The sequence below is a fragment of the Schistocerca serialis genome, chromosome 1 (genome assembly GCF_023864345.2).
Source record: "Schistocerca serialis cubense isolate TAMUIC-IGC-003099 chromosome 1, iqSchSeri2.2, whole genome shotgun sequence".
NCBI classification, from domain to species: domain Eukaryota; kingdom Metazoa; phylum Arthropoda; class Insecta; order Orthoptera; family Acrididae; genus Schistocerca; species Schistocerca serialis.
The window spans coordinates 101698641-101716263 of NC_064638.1; the positions used below are offsets into that span (position 1 = coordinate 101698641).

At 43.4% G+C, this 17623-nt stretch overlaps 1 protein-coding gene across 1 annotated transcript in view; it reads left to right on the forward strand.

Moving 5' to 3' along the window:
- LOC126462756 (EGFR adapter protein-like) overlaps positions 1-17623 on the forward strand; it is an 814276-nt gene that overhangs the window by 739949 nt on the left and 56704 nt on the right. The window contains exon 4 of the mRNA XM_050096097.1: positions 13757-13977. Coding sequence (XP_049952054.1) covers positions 13757-13977 — 221 coding nt within the window. The remainder of the gene's footprint in view (positions 1-13756; positions 13978-17623) is intronic.

Here is a 17623-nt window from a genome sequence, read left to right on the forward strand (position 1 = left end):
GTCATCAGACTCGACAGCAAACCAATGCCACCGACAATAGTTCAGGTACACATGCCGACGTCATAAGGAGGAGATGAAAAGATTGAGAAAGTGCATGCGGATACTGAACGAGTAATTTGGTATTTAAAAGGAGACGATAATCTAATAGTAATGAGACATTGGACGTGTTAATAGGGGAAGAACTAGAACACTGAGTTAAGTAGTAGGAATGAAAGACGAGAAAAGACAGTTGACTTTCGTCATAAATTTCAGCTGGTAATGGCGAATACACTGTTAAAAAATCACCATAAAGGGAGTACATTTAGAAAAGGTGTGGAGATACCGGAAGATTGCAGCTGGATTACGAGTTCATCATCGTCAGATAAAGATTCCGAAATCAGGTACTGGATTGTAAACAATGGTTCAAATGGCCGTGAGCACTATGGGACTTAACATCTGAGGTCATCAGTCCCCTAGACTTGGAACTACTTAAACCTAACTAACTTAAGGACATCACTCACATCCATGCCCAAGGCAGGATTCGAAGCTGCGACCGTAGTAGCAGCGCGGTTCCGGACAGAAGCGCCTAGAAAGTCTCGGCCACAGCGGCTGGCTGCTGGATTGTAAGGCGTACCCAGGAGCACACGTTGAAATGGATCACAAATTAGTAATGATATAGTGACAAATAAAACAATAGGTAATTATGGCGATCCTATATACAGTTAACAACGTAATTTATTGCTATAATTGTTCGTTTTACAAACATTCCATGCACGCTCCCAGTGTGCGCACATACCTGATATCAGATAGCAGAAATGTTTAAACGTCAAGATGTGTAGACTTATAAAAATATTTATTCCGCGAAATGAAGTTTCCGTTCAGCTGAAGACTGTTAATATTGTTACACAGTTTCTTCGAACTGTATGTCTCAATCTGTACCGCGCCTCTAATCCGTCGTTCCTTCAAAGAGCAGAGGTTGTATTTGTTTCGCAACGTCGTAGGAAGCATATTCCCGTATCCCTCTTGTTGATTGTGGTACTATTACCTTTGCTGTGTCACTAAACGTTTCTCTCTGGTTTCAGATTCTCCTCACACAAACAGAGGTTGCCGACGGCTTATCGTACGCGAAACCTCTGAAAATACGTGGGTGAAATATCTGTTCGTTGTGAAAACGACCGCTTGATATATTTCTCCGTCTGGCGATGAAAGCGATAACACCGAATGTATATTTAAATTGCAATACACGCTAGCTTCAAGTTTACTCAGCCTCTTTCTTGCCTCTGTTCCGTGCTGTATCCACTGAGAATTGAAGTTTTCTTTAATTTCTCCCAGCTGTTTACTTTTGCATACCCCAGTGACACATCTGTGGTGTGCTGAAAGGCTCTCTGAAACAATATGTTTCAGACCACATCCTATCCACTCTTCTGAATACAAAACATATCATTTACTGAAATAATACTCATCACCCCACTGGTTTTCCACCGTTGCGAATGCCCCTGAGGTTCAGTAAGTTTTAGCCAGCCCTTTTTACAAGAAATCGATTCTCTGTGCAGTTTTATCTAATCTAGTAAAAAACATACACTACTGGCCATTAAAATTGCTACACCAAGAAGAAATGCAGATGATAAATGGGTATTCATTGGACAACTATATTATACTAGAACTGACATGTGATTACATTTTCACGCAATTTGGGTGCGTAGATCCTGAGAAATCAGTGCCCAGAACAACTACCTCTGGTCGTAATAACGGCGTTGATACGCCGGGGCATAGAATCAAACGGAGCTTGGATGGCGTGTACAGGTACACTGCCCATGCAGCTTCAACACGTTACCACAGTTCATCAAGAGTAGGGACTGGCGTATTGTGACGAGCCAGTTGCTCGGCCACCATTGATCAGACGTTTTCAATTGGTGAGATATCCGGAGAATGTGCTGACCAGGGCAGCAGTCGAACATTTTCTGTATCCAGAATGGCCCGTACAGGACTTGCAACATGCGGTCGTGTGTTATCCTGTTGAAATGTAGGTTTTCGCAGGGATCGAATGAAGAGTAGAGCCACGGGTCGCAACACATCTGAAATGTAACGTCCACTGTTCAAAGTGCCGTCAATGCGAACAAGAGGTTATCGAGACATGTAACCAATGGCACCCCATACCATCACGCCGGGTGATACATCAGTGTGGCGATGACGAATACCCGCTTGCAATGTGCATTCACCGCGATGTCGCCAAACACGGATGCGACCATCATGAAGCTGTAAACAGAACATGGTTCAAATGGCTCTGAGCACTATGGGACTTAACATCTGTTAAACAGAACATGGATTAATCCGAAAAAATGACGTTTTGCCATTCGTGCACTCGGGTTCGTCGTTGAGTACACCATCGCAGGCGCTCCTGTGTCTGATGCAGCGTCAAGGGTAACCGCAGCCATGGTCTCCGAGCTGACTGTGCATGCTGCAGCAAACGTCGTCGAACTGTTCGTGCAGATGGTTGTTATCTTGCAAACGTCCCCATTTGTTGACTAAGGGGTCGAGACGTGGCTGCACGATCCGTTACAGCCATGCTGATAATATGCCTGTCATCTCGACTGCTAGTGATACGAGGCCGTTGGGATCCAACACGGCGTTCCGTATTACCCTCCTGAAACCACCGATTCCATATTCTGCTAACAGTCATTGGATCTCGACCAACGCGAGCAGCAATGTCACGATACGATAAACCGCAATCGCGATAGGCTACAATCCGACTTTTATCAAAGTCAGAAACGTGATGGTACGCATTTCTCCTCCTTACACGAGGCATCACAACAACGCTTCATCAGGCAACGCCGGTCAACTGCTATTTGTGTATGAGAAATCGGTTGGATACTTTCCTCATGTCAGCACGTTGTAGGTGCGCCACCGGCGCCAACCTTGTGTGAATGCTCTGAAAAGCTAATCATTTGCATATCATATGGTTAAATTTAGCTTCTGTAGCACGTCATTTTCGTGGTGTAGCAATTTTAATAGGCGGTAGTGTACGTTACCGAGGATTTTAAAGTTGCCCTCGTTATTGCCGCTCATAGGAAATGCAGCATAGAGATTTGAGAGGGCACCAATAACCCAGTCCGGAAAGTTTGAGGATTGCGTTAATACTACATAGAGAAACTATAAGCCGGTGGTTTTAATGGTTCAGACATTCTACCAAGTCTACAAAGTTGTCTTTCGTACAACGCAGAGAAATTGTTGAAAAAGCTCTAGTTTGAGTTGTTCAACTGGCTTCTCACGTTGGCTTGAACATCGGATATGTCGTCAAAGCGTTGACATTTCGTGTGAATTTCTGGGCTTTGACATTTTGTGATAGTTTTGTATTGATCGCACCAAATCAAAACACCCATGATATTTACAGGAAAGAATTTCCCACGACTTGCACTTCGATAATATGGCGTCAGGCGTCGACGTGTCGTTGTTCTTTATTCGGTAGTCAAGGCGCGCAGGACAGATTTTGCACACAATTTTCGTCTTCTTCTTCAGAACATTCTAGAGCAGTGGTCGTCAAACTTATTTATTCAGAGCCAATCTGACATTGTGCGGCGACACCTGGGGCCTATACGTAGCGATATTATCATTAATTTGTAATTTCATTTGTTACGAGCCCCCAGCACATCAGCTGTATATAGTGCGCTATAATTTGACCGTCGATCACCCCCCCCCCCCCTCCCAACGAAGCACTAATCTTTAAAATACCGCACTAGAAGGAACACTTCGTGTTGACATTTCCCTGTTTCAGATTGGTGACACCTTCTGCGAACCCAAAACTGTGAACTGTAAGTGCTTGACGAAGCGTTGTTATGTTGCCTGTGCGATCGGATGATTCATTGATTACTGACAGTACTTGTACATATATTTAAATGCGACAGACTTAATTTCATTTCATATTCTCCGCTACAATTACGTACCACGTTTGAAGGTGGCAGTCTCCGTAATGTACACTCGAGAATCGATATAATTTCCATTTGAAATTTATGCTATAGCAGATTATCGGTATGAGGCACACACGTCCATGAGTTTTCAGCACTGGAAAACAACCAAAAAACATTCCCCTCTCACATCCACTAATCCCACAGTGGCCGCACTACTTACCCCCCCGTGCTGCTGTGAGCAGGCGGCAATTTTACTCAGCTCACGGCCGAATTCGCGTTAAAATATAGCATATCTTAAATGTATCACTGTTTGTGTAATTAATTTTGTTTGTTACTAAGCAGGAAAACTACGCTCTTCAGAAGCTCTTAAAGTTAGTTGAATTTTTTTCGATTCAGCTGTTAATTGCGAAAGCATGTTGAAACAAAACACTAGTGGGGTCCGGAGGTCGCACGAACACACTATTCGGGACGAATGTCCCCTAACTTCTTCATTCAACGTGGTTCATAGTTTTTTGTCTAAGATAGTTGAAGATCTGCTTGGTGAGCGTATTGTCATTCATTCTGTAAATTTGTCCAAAAGTAGTAATCGCCTCTTCGTTATTGTTTATGACATATTCTCTATGTTCTGATACATCTTGTCGTCATTTCGTAATTCCCAAAACGCTGCTTGTTTCTGAACGCCTAATGTATACCATATAGTTGTCTTTTCAAATATTTCTAATTTATCAGGCTTGACGTTCGCTATGTAGAGGCACTCTGGCTTCACTACTGATTTGCTGTGCTTTATATTAAGTTTCTTGCACTTTTTGCTATCAGTTATACTATACGCTTTTTCTACCTGGTTTATCCTTTCCACTATACAGATTTTTCTAAACCGTTTCCTCGAACAATGTCCCCAAAATATTTGTTTTTTTTTTTTTTTTTACTTTTTCCTCTTGCCCTTTATACGTTATTAAATATTTAGGAGCACTTTTTATGTTTGTTACATTTTTTTTTCTCTGCAGAGTTTCTTTAGCGCCGCTCTGACTGTCTTCCAGATAATTGATTTTCGCAGCTGCATCTGTCGGGCCTGCAAAAATTATTCGTAACTGCAATGCAAAAATTATTCTCCCTAGCAGAAGTGGCGACATGTTGGATTCGTTAGATTTATCATTCTAAATTCTTGCAGTTTTCTCCACTACACAGCTGGAAATAAATAGAGGTGAACGACCGCGGTGTCTGACACCTGAACATACATCGATTATCTTGCAAAGGGCAAAACAATGACTGCAGAATACGACAAAAATTTCGTGATCAACTAGGTGAGAAAGTACGATAGAAGAGGATTCAACTGAAGAAAAGTGCGCACTGTGTTCCGGTGACAGAGGAACTGTTGGATTTTAAGTATGAATTATAGGGACATCCACTTAGTTCATGAGGCTGGAATCCTCCTACTTCCACATATTCACACGTATAAGGATATTTGCGGGTAGAAACTTTCAGTCCTTTGTCTAGGTTACAATGGTTGTGAATGGGTATTTTAAAGATCGTCCAGAATTTCACTTAAAAGATGGAATCCCCAAACTGGAATGATGTTATACTGTATTATCCCGTGTCGTTGCATCTCCATTGATTTAGTTCCGTTTATTTGACTTCAGTGCACGTTGTTAATTTAATATTTATACTTGTTAGCGTTGTTTGGTGTAAATTGCAGCAATGTGATAATAAAAAAAATTAAATTTTAAAATACGCCATTTTCGGTATTCTGAGGTAACATTCGTTACGTGTTCAGTCATCAAACGTTGACCTTCTATGAGGCAGAAACAGCTTATGCGTTGAAATAGGTACATGTAATGAAAATTTTAAGTTTTAACCTATTATCCGGGAGCATAAGCGATGTATCGATTACAAATATGTACGTGTCGAAGAAGACTGCGAGGCAGCTGTCGCTCAGGCAGAGTAAATAAGATTTGAAGTAAAATTATGTAAGAGAATGCTACTAATATTATTACGAAATTGTGATGAATCTTTGTACATATTGTCACTTCGATCTACAATAAGGTAATCAATATTCAAGTATTTGTGCTCTTTTGCTGTGGAACGAGTTTTAATGAGACCAGCTTTGTTTTTTATTGTATTTTTTAAGATCATTTGTTTACGTAAATGTAATTTTCATGATATGGCTTAACAACTGCAAGTCAGTTTGACATTATAGTAAGATTTTACAGTCATGCTCCTCAGTCATGTTCCACCTCCCAGTTCCAAGTCGTTTTTCTTTAATCAAATTCTAAATGTGTTTCAGTCAAATATCTTGTATCTTGGCTTTTGCAACTGTATTTAGTTTATTAGTCCTGAGAGCAGGACAACGCGTTATCAAGGGCGACACGGTTTATGGATTTTCGCACAGGGACCACTTTTGTACTTACTCGGATTTACAGGACCGTAGTAAGGTCGAGTACATCTACATCTACATGTATTCTCGGCAAATCACATTTAAGTGCCTGGCAGAGGGTTCATCGAACCACCTTCACAATTCTCTATTACTCCAATCTCGTATACCGCGCGGAAAGAATGAACACCTACGTCTTTCCGTACGAGCTCTAATTTCCCTTATTTTATCGTGGCGATCGTTCCTCCCTATGTAGGTCGGTGTCAACAAAATATTTTCGCATTCGGAGGAGAAAGTTGGTGACTGGAATTTCGTGAGAAGAATCCATCGCAACGAGAAACGCCTTTCTTTTAATGAATCGCAGCCCAAATCCCGTATCAGTTCTGTGACACTCTCTCCCATATTTCGCGATAGTACAAAACGTGCTGCCTGAATGTGCTTACCTCTAATTTGCCATTATCGCGCACGAGCTTTAATCAGTTTTGGTTTACTAGTATTGTTCTCTTGCTAGTGGACAATTTGTTTAAAACAGTATCAGGTAAAAATAGACACACACGTAATCAGATACGCAGTCAGCATACCACTTCATATAACTGTTCCTTGTTACACATAAACATCACACCTTACTGTGTACTTAATCGTTACATTGTTTAAAATAAAAGACACAACAGCTAGAGCAGCTGTTATGGGCACACATTTCCTACGGTTGTAAAACTCTCCACTCTCCTCATGGAGATCTCAATCTTAAGCCAGCTTCGTTATTTATATATGTATATAGTCTTCTACAGTTTGTGGCATCTATCTGTGTACGCACTGAAACGTGTGAGATAGCCAAGAGGTTTGCTACTTGGTTTGTATTTCGGAGGAGCTGTGTTCAGCTCACATCTGGTCATCGAAATTTGTGTTTAACGTTGTATTAATAAATCGCTTTAGGTTATCGATGAAATGGTCCCTACCGCGGTTTTCCTGTCACATTCTTATCCAGTTCGAACTTCTCTCTGTCTCTAATGACGTAGACGTTGACGTAACCCAAGTTCTCGTCTTCCTTCTTATGGTATCACAATAGTGAATTATATCAATAAATCGTAAACTGTGTCGTTCCAGGTTATTGCCATACGTCTTGCTATGTTCCGCGTAATATGTAGCTAATTAACCGATCCACTAATTGCTGATGAATTCCAACTTCTCGTCGTATAGACCAACGAACATGACGAGTCGACAAAGTGATGGGGTGACAGTCACAAAACTGCCGGTCTTTGTATCTACAGTCGGTTTTTTGTTTCGTCCAGAGACAGTGCGTTATTGCATTATTAGGAAATGACTGTGAGCTAACGATTCTAAGGCTTTTCGGGTCACAGGCTAATAACAATCACGCAGGATTTTCAAGTTTCAATTTATTATTATGATTAACTTCAGTTTGCTAGTGACAGGATATCACTTATTGTAATTGATTACCTATTATAATGAAAATTACATAAAACGAATTACGTTCACAGTATCAACGGATAAGTTGTTGGAGTAATGTAGCTATTGTTGTGCGCGGCGGTCGAAGTACGTGATTAATTGCGAATGCAAACGAGGCGTTCACTTGTGCAGCGTGACCTTGCCTACCTTGATTGATGTTACGCCTCGAGGCTTGTCGCCCTTGATCCATCGGGAGTTTCTGCTTACCTCCTACGGAGCAAATAATTATACATGCACTTCAGCTTTAATTGGCAGCCTGCTCCACTATAGGATAAAAAATAACTTTCACGAAGAGCACTGATGAAAAATAACTTTCACGAGTAGCACCAGCACTCTGTTTGCTCTTTTTATTCCCAGTCAGACTTCGTATTATCTGGTCGTCTAGAATGGAATGTAGGAGAGACGTCATCGCGGAGTGAGGCTTTGAGCAGGGAAGTGATCAAAGCCGATGGTTACACTTGAAAGCCACACCGTTCGGTCCATAACACTCGTATTTTATTTAGATAGCCTGAGTGTGAAGAACAGCAAAAGCCGCTGTGCCTCTCTTTGGTATAACTCTACGTAGCAGTGTGTGGCTTCACGTGGTATGGCTCTTGACGACCTATTGCCAAGACGCTCTGTCTTGGGCACGGTGACTTGCTTGCTCTGGGCCAACCCCGGTCAGGATATGGATCTTGTCTATTCAGCGCAATGTTGTGCGTCCTCTAGGTCTTCGGCTGTCTGCTTTTCGTTCTGTGATCGTTCTTTCCATTGACACTTGCCTTCTGGTAAAGTGACCAAAATATTGCAACTGATTTTTGTTGACAAGATGTTCTGATGCCGAACTGCCTCAGGATCGATTCATTAATTCGCCGTGCTACGATATTCGAAGTGATCTTCTATAGAACCACATTTCCAGCAATCCTGCAACGATCCGCCGTCTTCATTTTCGAAATTTCTAATGCGTAGGTCTCGATAGGGAAGATTAGTGCTCGGACAAGGGCAGGCCTCTTGGCAGTGATGCAGATGTTGTTCCAAATGCGAGCAAGTTTTGCTGTAGAAATTTCTCGCAATCTAAATGCGCCTACGGATCGCAGGCTTGCAGTCTCTAGTGTTGGTGACAAGCGACTGACGACCTTGTAGCCAGCAATTCTTATTATGACAGTTCTGTTGTCATTAGGGCGATCTACAACCATTACTTCGATTTTGTTTTTAAGACTACATTCTCCGCTTCGTTGGGCCAGTCTTTGTATGATGATTTCCAATTGATGTCCTTCTGTCGCAGTTACCCAAGTGTCTTCTTCGTACCTGATACTGTTAGTTATTCTGCCACCTGCAACGGTGCCGTCATACTAGTATTCACGAAACTCTCTCATGATGTCCTCACTATACGTAATGAACAATAGTGGTGAATGACCGCAACTTGGTCTCACGCCGGCATTAGCAGAAAAGATGTGTGTGGTGTTACTGATTTTATACATATAGACTGAACCGACGAGTGAGAATTTGTACTGAGGCCTGGTATCGAAGCAGGGTCTCCCGCTTTCTATGCAGGTGCGTTAATCTCTAAGCCACCTTGGCAGAGCAGTTGATACAACTGCGTGGATTACCCTGGCAAGCCTCTCTCCTCGATCTAAATTCTCACTGCCACTCCAGTCCACTTTAAATTCCCACTTTCAGTCTATATACATAAAATCATACCCGTATGAGACCAGTAAAATCTCTGAAATTGCTTCATTTCAAGGTGTTATTGACTGTTACTGTCGCTTTGTTTGAGAAATACAGTTGCCGGGTCAGGTATATCAGGCGTCTCGGCGTGCTCGTATCGGTGAGATAGTCCATAGCTTTCTGAATGTCACGTTGTCGAAAGCTTTCTTGTAATCCATGAAGTATGTGAACAACTTGATATTATGTTCCCTTGCTGTCTCTATGACATGCCGGATGTTTAGGATCTGCTATATCGTGTATCTATTCACAGACAGTTTCAATCAAGTGACCATATTCAAATAACGGACTAACTTTATCACGTTTAAGGAAGCATTCTCGGCCTCCGATACAAGGTTGTTCTAAGTTGCAGAATCTCTCACATGAAAATAAACACGTAGTTATTTTTAACACGTTTTTATTAGGCGCTTTCTTGCCTGTCTGCTTGGAAAAGTTTTGCAGTTGGTTTTAAATTGGTTCCTGATGAGCTAGAGACCTGATACTTTCAACACAACACAGCACGGGACAGAATGACATTGCAGTGTTAACTTCCCTTCTTGTCTGGTGTGTGGGGTAAGGTACTTCATGTGCCACTGTCATTTATGGATGAGCTATAGACGCGGAACTTTCAACATTGACAATTCAGTATTAACTTGCTTTCTTGTTTGGTGAGTGGCGCAGGGTTCTTTGCGTGTTACAGTCATTTCCACGTTTTCCTATACCAGTCGCGAATGGTTCGTCGGGCGAACGATTGCTGGTAAGCCTCAGTATGGGCTCTAATCTCTCTAATTTTTACTATCACGGTCTTTTCGTGAGATGTACGTAGAAGAAAGCATTATAATGGTTGACTCAGTTGAAAAGAAACTGAAAAAAACGTAAAAATTACCAAATGTCTCTGTTGTAATCTCACCAAAATGTCCCACAGACAAGACTAAAATTCAGAAAACAAATATTTAAATAAAATAAGTTTTTAATATGTTTATAAACTAGACTCAAAAATATAAAATTATTTCTCGTAGCTGTGACCCCAACCTCTTACAGACAGTCCTGAAAATTTGTGCTTGGGAATTTTGATTAGCTATGAAACTACTTATATGTAACGGTGAATGTGGGGCACTTGTAATACATAACTGATGGCTGAATAGTCCACATCCGATTATCTGATGCATGCATTCCACGTTTGTCGTTACAAATCTTACAAGTATTTTCGCAGCTATTAAAAATTCACTGTCACAAATTCCCGGGGATATCCATAAGCCATTAGGAATTTGTTTGGGTCGATGAGAAATTATTTTACACTTTTTAGTCCAATTTAAAAAGATGTTATATTAAAAATTTGTTTTTATTTAAACAAAGAGCGGCGCATTTCGTCACTGGTTCGTTTAGTTGTGGGCGCGAGAGCAATATAGAGATTCTTAGCAAACTGCAATGGCAGACGTTACAAGAGAGGTGTTGGACATCACGAAGACGTTTCCTATTAAAATATCGGGTGAGCACTTTCCGGGAAGATTCGGACAATATATTACTTTCTGCCACATACATCTCACGAAATGAACACGACGAGAAAATTCGAGAAATTAGAGCTGATACAGTGGTTTACCGACAACCACTCTTCTTACGCTCCATTCGCATGTGGAACAGGGAAGGTCGGATCAGAAGTACTATGCGCCACAGAGCGTTATGTGGGTTGTGGAGTATGTTGAAGATGTAGATGTAGATTTGCGCTCTCTTTTTTTGGAAAACGTAGTTTTTTACGCTTCTCAATGTTTATTACGTCACACCTGAACCGTGTGTCGTAAAATGATATAATTTGGCATGTACGTTCATCAGCATCTTATCTGAAAAATGTGCTGCGAATAGAGTGTGGTGTAAAGAAGAAACAAATTAAAACGCCATGCGTGATTCTGAAGTTTTGCTGCATGATCATCGAAAACGTAGTATTACGTAAGGAGCAGTCAAATGAAAACGAGACAGATGGAATAAATATAAGCAAGCTGTTCATTATTTGGAAAGTAATCGTCATAACTGTAAAGATATTGCGACAAGAGGGCCAGTGCCTTCCTGGAAGAATGTACGCGGTTGTCTACGGAGCCATGATTGTATCTAGGCGTGCACCTCTTCGTTGGAAGGGAACTTACGTCCACGAACGTCATTCTTTAGGGCTGAAAAATACGGATATCGCTTGGGGAGAGATCAGGACACTATGGAGGATGTGTAAGATCTCCCAGCGAAATTTCTGCAGCGGGGTCTAAACGACGTTGTCAAAACATGAGCGGACATTGTCCTGCAACAGAATGAAGCCGTGTTGACATTTTGGATTTGATTATGCGCTCCAGTTTTTGCAAAGTGTGCTCATACGGCTGTGCGTTAACTGTGGCGCCGTGTTGCAATAGGTCAATGAGCAGCGGGTCCGTGCAGTCAAACAAGGTCATCATGACTTTCCCGGAGCTGCCATGTCTGTCCTGTCGACTACAGTGCAGAAGTTTCGCCGGGAAGATATTACATATCCCATAGCAATCCCGATTTCTCCCCGTGTGATTTCCACGTTGTCGGAGCCCTGAAATAGACATTCGTGGCAATCGTCTTGCTTCGGACGAAGAGGTGAAAGCCTGAAATAATCATAGATACGTAGGCAACCACAAATACTTTTTCATGCTGGTGCTGATCGTTTTGTCTCACCAAGAAATAAATATGTTAGTAGTTATGACGATTTCTTTTGAAATAATAATGTTTCCTTACTTCTTTCCATCTACACTACTGGCCATTAAAATTGCTACACCACGAAGATGACGTACTACAGACGCGAACGTTAACCGACAGATGCTGTGATATGCAAATGATTATCTTTTCAGAGGATTCACACAGGGCTGGCGCCGGTGGCGACACCAACAACGTGCTGACGTGAGGAAAGTTTCCAACCGATTTCTCATACACAAGCAGCAGTTGACCGGCGTTGCCTAGTGAAACGTTGTTCTGATGCCTCGTATAAGGAGGAGAAATGCGTACCATCACGTTTCCGACTTTGATAAAGGTCAGATTGCAGCCTATCGTGATTGCGGTTTATCGTATCGCGACACTGCTGCTCGCGTTGGTCGAGATCCAATGACTGTTAGCAGAATATGGAATCGGTGGGTTCAGGAGGGTAATACGGAACGCCGTGCTGGATCCCAACGGCCTCGTATCACTAGCAGTCGAGATGACAGGCATCTTATCCGCATGGCTGTAACGGATCGTGCAGCCACGTCTCGATCCCTGAGTCAACAGATGGGGACGTTTGCAAGACAACAACCGTCTGCACGAACAGTTCGACGACGTTTGCAGCAGCATGGACTATCAGCTCGGAGACCATGGCTGCGGTTACCCTTGACGCTGCATCACAGACAGGAGTGCCTGCTATGGTGTACTCAACGAGGAACCTGGGTGCACGAATAGCAAAACGTCATTTTTTCGGATGAATCGAGGTTCTGCTTACAGTATCATGATGGTCGCATCCGTGTTTGGCGACATCGCGGTGAACGCACATTGAAAGCGTGTATTCGTCATCACCATACTGGCGTATCACCCGGCGTGACGGTATGGGGTGCCATTGGTTACACGTCTCAGTCACCTCTTGTTCGCATTGACGGCACTTCGAACAGTGGACGTTACATTTCAGATGTGTTACGACCCGTGCCTCTACCTTTCATTCAATCCGGCACTTTGAACAGTGGACGTTACATTTCAGATGTGTTACGACCCGTGGCTCTACCCTTCATTCGATCCCTGCGAAACCCTACATTTCAGCAGGATAATGCACGACCGCATGTTGCAGGTCCTGTACGGACCATTCTGGATACAGAAAATATTCGACTGCTGCCCTGGCCAGCACATTCTCCAGATCTCTCGCCAATTGAAAACGCCTGGTCAATGGTGGCCGACAACTGGTTCGTCACAATACGCCAGTCACTACTCTTGATGAACTGTGGTATCGTGTTGAAGCTGTACCTGTACACGCCATCCAAGCTCTGTTTGACTCAATGCCCAGGCGTACCAAGGCCGTTATTACGGCCAGAGGTGGTTGTTCTGGGTACTGATTTCTCAGGATCTATGCACCCAAATTGCGTGAAAATGTAATCACATGTCAGTTCTAGTATAATATATTTGTCCAATGAATACCCGTTTGTCATCTGCATTTCTTCTTGGTGAGGCAATTTTCATGGCCAGTACTGTATCTCGTTTTCATTTGACTACAGCCTGTGTAATTTCTCATGATTTACTCGATGATACCTGCCCACTACAGTGGTGTTTAGCACCGCCTACGCGCTGCACCCACTCAACAGCTCTTTATATCGCATGACGTCTTGTTTGTCGCCAGCAGGACGGCACGGCAGCAGCCGTGGGCGTCCCGACCGGTGCCACGTCTCCCGCTGGGAGCAGCAGCGAGGGCAGCGGCTGCGCGTCGCCCACCGCCGCCCACGCGCACCGCCGCAAGGGGTGCGGCGTGCCCGGCCTGGGGCTCGGCCTGGGCGGCTACGTCAACGAGGCTGCCAAGGCGCTGCCGCCGCCCGCGCTCCGCGTCTTCCACCTCGCCGGCAGCAGGTAAGCCGTCCAAGCAGTAGCGTACCCCGTGAGCGTCAAGTATGTGACAAAACTGAGGTCAAAATAGTCGTGGGATACCTCCTAATTTTTTGTCGGACCTCCGTTTGCTAGGTATAGTGCAGCAATTGGACGTGGCTTGGACTCATCAAGTCGTTGCAAGTCCTCTGCACGAAACCACGCTGCTTCCATATCCGTCTATAATTGAGGAAGTGTTGCCAGTGCATGATTTTGTGCACAAACTGATCTCTCGATTATGCCCGAAAGGTGATCGACTGGTTTCATCTAAAGGCCGGCCGGTGTGGCCGAGCGGTTCTAGGCACTTCAGTCTGGAACCGCGCGACCGCTACGGTCGCAGGTTCGAATCCTGCCTCGGGCATGGATGTTTGTGATGTCCTTACGTTAGTCAGGTTTAAGTAGTTCTAAGTTCTAGAGGACTGATGACCCCGCATGTTAAGTCCCATAGTGCTCAGAGCCATTTGAACAATTTTCAACTAAAGCAATATGGGTGTTTAAGTCATTCGCTCGAATTGTCAGCGTTCTTCAGACGAATCGTGGACAATTGTCGCACATTGTCACCAATATAACTCCATAGTGGTTTGGGAATAGGAAGTCAAAGAATACTGCAGATGGCTTCCAAGTACCCCAACATAACCGTTTCCAGTCAATTATCGATTCAGTTTGACCAGAGGACCCAGGCCATTCCATGTAAATACATCCCACATCAAAACTTTTGAAAAACACACCCCTCAGATGCGAACACAATTAATTTGTGACCTAGGTTTCGGTGTCGGCCGGGGTGGTCGAGCGGTTCTAGGCGCTTCAGTCTGGAACCGCGCGACCGCTACGGTCGCAGGTTCGAATCCTGCCTCGGGCGTGGATGTTTGTGATGTCCTTACGTTATTCAGGTTTAAGTAGTTCTAAGTTCAAGGGACTGACGACCTCGCATGTTAAGTCCCATAGTGCTCAGAGCCATTTTTAGGTTTCGGTGTCACAAGGGACACCTTCTTCGGACAAAATTAAAACTAAATGTTACAGCATAACGTACCAAAAAATACGAAAGCTGCGGTCATACCTGACAGCGTCAGATAGTCAGAAATAAATTAAAATGCAACAGAGGTGGAAGCCACTAGGGGCTGCCATGTGTCCTCTGCTACAGTCAGTACAAAACTGAAACGTCATGTGACTTGAGCGCCACGGCAACTTCAAGACAATACCGCCATCTGGTGGCTAATTGGTATGACAAGCTATTTTGTAGATATCTCTCGTAACTGCAGAGAGGGAAATAAAGAAACAAGTGAACGGTGTACATGAAGTAATTACAATATCGGTATACTGCACAATATAAAATACAACTAATGAATGACTGGTTGCTGTGCAGAAATTCCAGAATAAATGCATAAAGAAGACATTTACGAAATAATCCATTAAATGACATTACTGCTTGCTGTAATAGATACGTTATAAAAACCAAAAAAGTTTTGATGTACGTATGTGAGCCGTAAAAAGTAGTAGGTCACATATTAATTGTGTTCGCGACTGAGAGCTGTGTTTTTCAAAATTTTGTATTATACAACAGTCGCTGATTGACAGCCATGTTAAAAACCTTAACATCCTTCATCATTATGGAGCCAGCAACATCTTGCACAGTGTCTTGCTGACAACTGCACTTCATGGCTTTGTGGGGTTTGCACCATACTCGAATCCTGGGCTTATCTGATCAGGCCACGGTTTTCCAGTGGCGAAGGGTCCAACCAAAACGGTCATGAGCTGAGGAGAGGAGATCTAGGCAATGTCGTGCTTTTAGCAAAGGCACTACTGTCGGTCGTCTTCTGCCACAGCTCAAAACGCTTTATTTCATAGCACTGTCCTAACAGAGTCTTTCGTCGTACGTTCCACAATGATTTCTGCGTTTATTTCACGCCGTGTTGCTTTTTTGCTAGCACTGACAACTCTGTGCAATCGCCGCTGCACTCGGTCGTTAAGTGAAGGCCATCGGTCACTGCTTTGTCCATGGTGAGAGGTAATGTCTGAAATGTTCTATTCTCAGCACACGCTTGACATTGGGGATCTCGGAATACTGAATTTCCAAAAGATTACCGAAATTCGATGTTCCATGCGTCTATCCCCAACTGCCATTCCAATTCCGCGTTCATAGTCTGTTAATTGCCGTCGTGAGGCCATAATAATATTATTAACCTTTTCGCATGAAGCGCCTCAGCACAAATGATAGCTCCGCCAATTCATTGCTCTTTTATACCTTGCGTACGCGATACTACCGCCATCTGTATATGCGCGTATCGCTATCTCATGACTTTTGTCATCTCCGTGTATCTGTCTCTGTTTTTCTGTCATAGTAAATGACCAGAACATCAGCCACTTGCTGAGGTTCTATAAAGTATTGCTCAGGACTTAGGTTCTTGCAGCTTGATTGAACTGCTGGTGTTGTAACCAGGCGAAACTACTTTCATCTGACCACAACTGTGCGTTCTTCGGTTGCTCTTGGAGAAGGCTCATGAAACTAGAACTCATGAAATATTAGTTCACTTTACTGGATTAATGAATGACAGATTTACTGTACTTTGACACGCTTTCTTGCCACAGTAGTACTGGATAATTTGGATCTGTTATAGACTAGCAAAGCATCACCTGATGCACTTATTAAGAAACATTTATCGTGAGGTACAATGTCCAGCATTAACAACACTATAAGTTTTGGATAAACATTAGCTACTCGTTGGTGCTAGACAATGGTGTCAACTGCTGTAGCTGAGATCTCGGACTGGGATTGAGCTCTTGCGTGGGCAACACTGTATAGGCCTCAGTGCGAGGGCATTGTTGTGGCTAAGAGGGAGAAGTGGTGTTCTGGAGCGCCTCCCATACGTAGTTGGATGTGTGTGAAATCTTATGGGACTTAACTGCTAAGGTCATCAGTCCCTAAGCTTGCACACTACTTAACCTAAATTATCCTAAGGAGAAACACACACACCCATGCCCGAGGGAGAACTCGAATTTCCGCCGGGATCAGCCGCACAGTCCATGACTGCAGCGCCTGAGACCGCTCGGCTAATCCCGCGCGGCACGTAGTTGTATATTGCAGCAAGTCCACGATAATGTCGAAGGTACTGATTCGCGCTGCCGACTTTGCTGTGGCATCGCAGTCTCTGGACAAGAGTCCAGGGGAAAGGAAATTATGGACACCATTGTAAAGTGCTTGTGACAGGGTACTTACCCTTATTCTGTGTTATGGTTTCTTTTCATCCCATTAGTGTATGGCAAGCAGAAACAATGACAACTTAAACGCCCTGGGCGTGCTATGATTAATCTCGCCTTTTGGGTTCCTACAAGGATGGTACGAAGGGCACTCAGTACATTCCTGCCTTCCTCACTGGAACTTTGTTAGCATGCTTTCGTGGAATCTTTGACGTTTGTCCTCAGGTATCTCCTCGTAAAGGTTTTGGTCATTCATCCTGCCCATCTTTGTATACGTATAATATACACCTACTGAGGTGAACACTGGTTGTGGAATATGGAAAACTATGAACCATTGTTTGTATTGTATAGTAAACTCATTTATTATGTAGTTGCTGCTAATGCTTATGCTAGGCAGGCCTGCCCGAAATTTAGAAGTCCATCACGGGGAATGGGG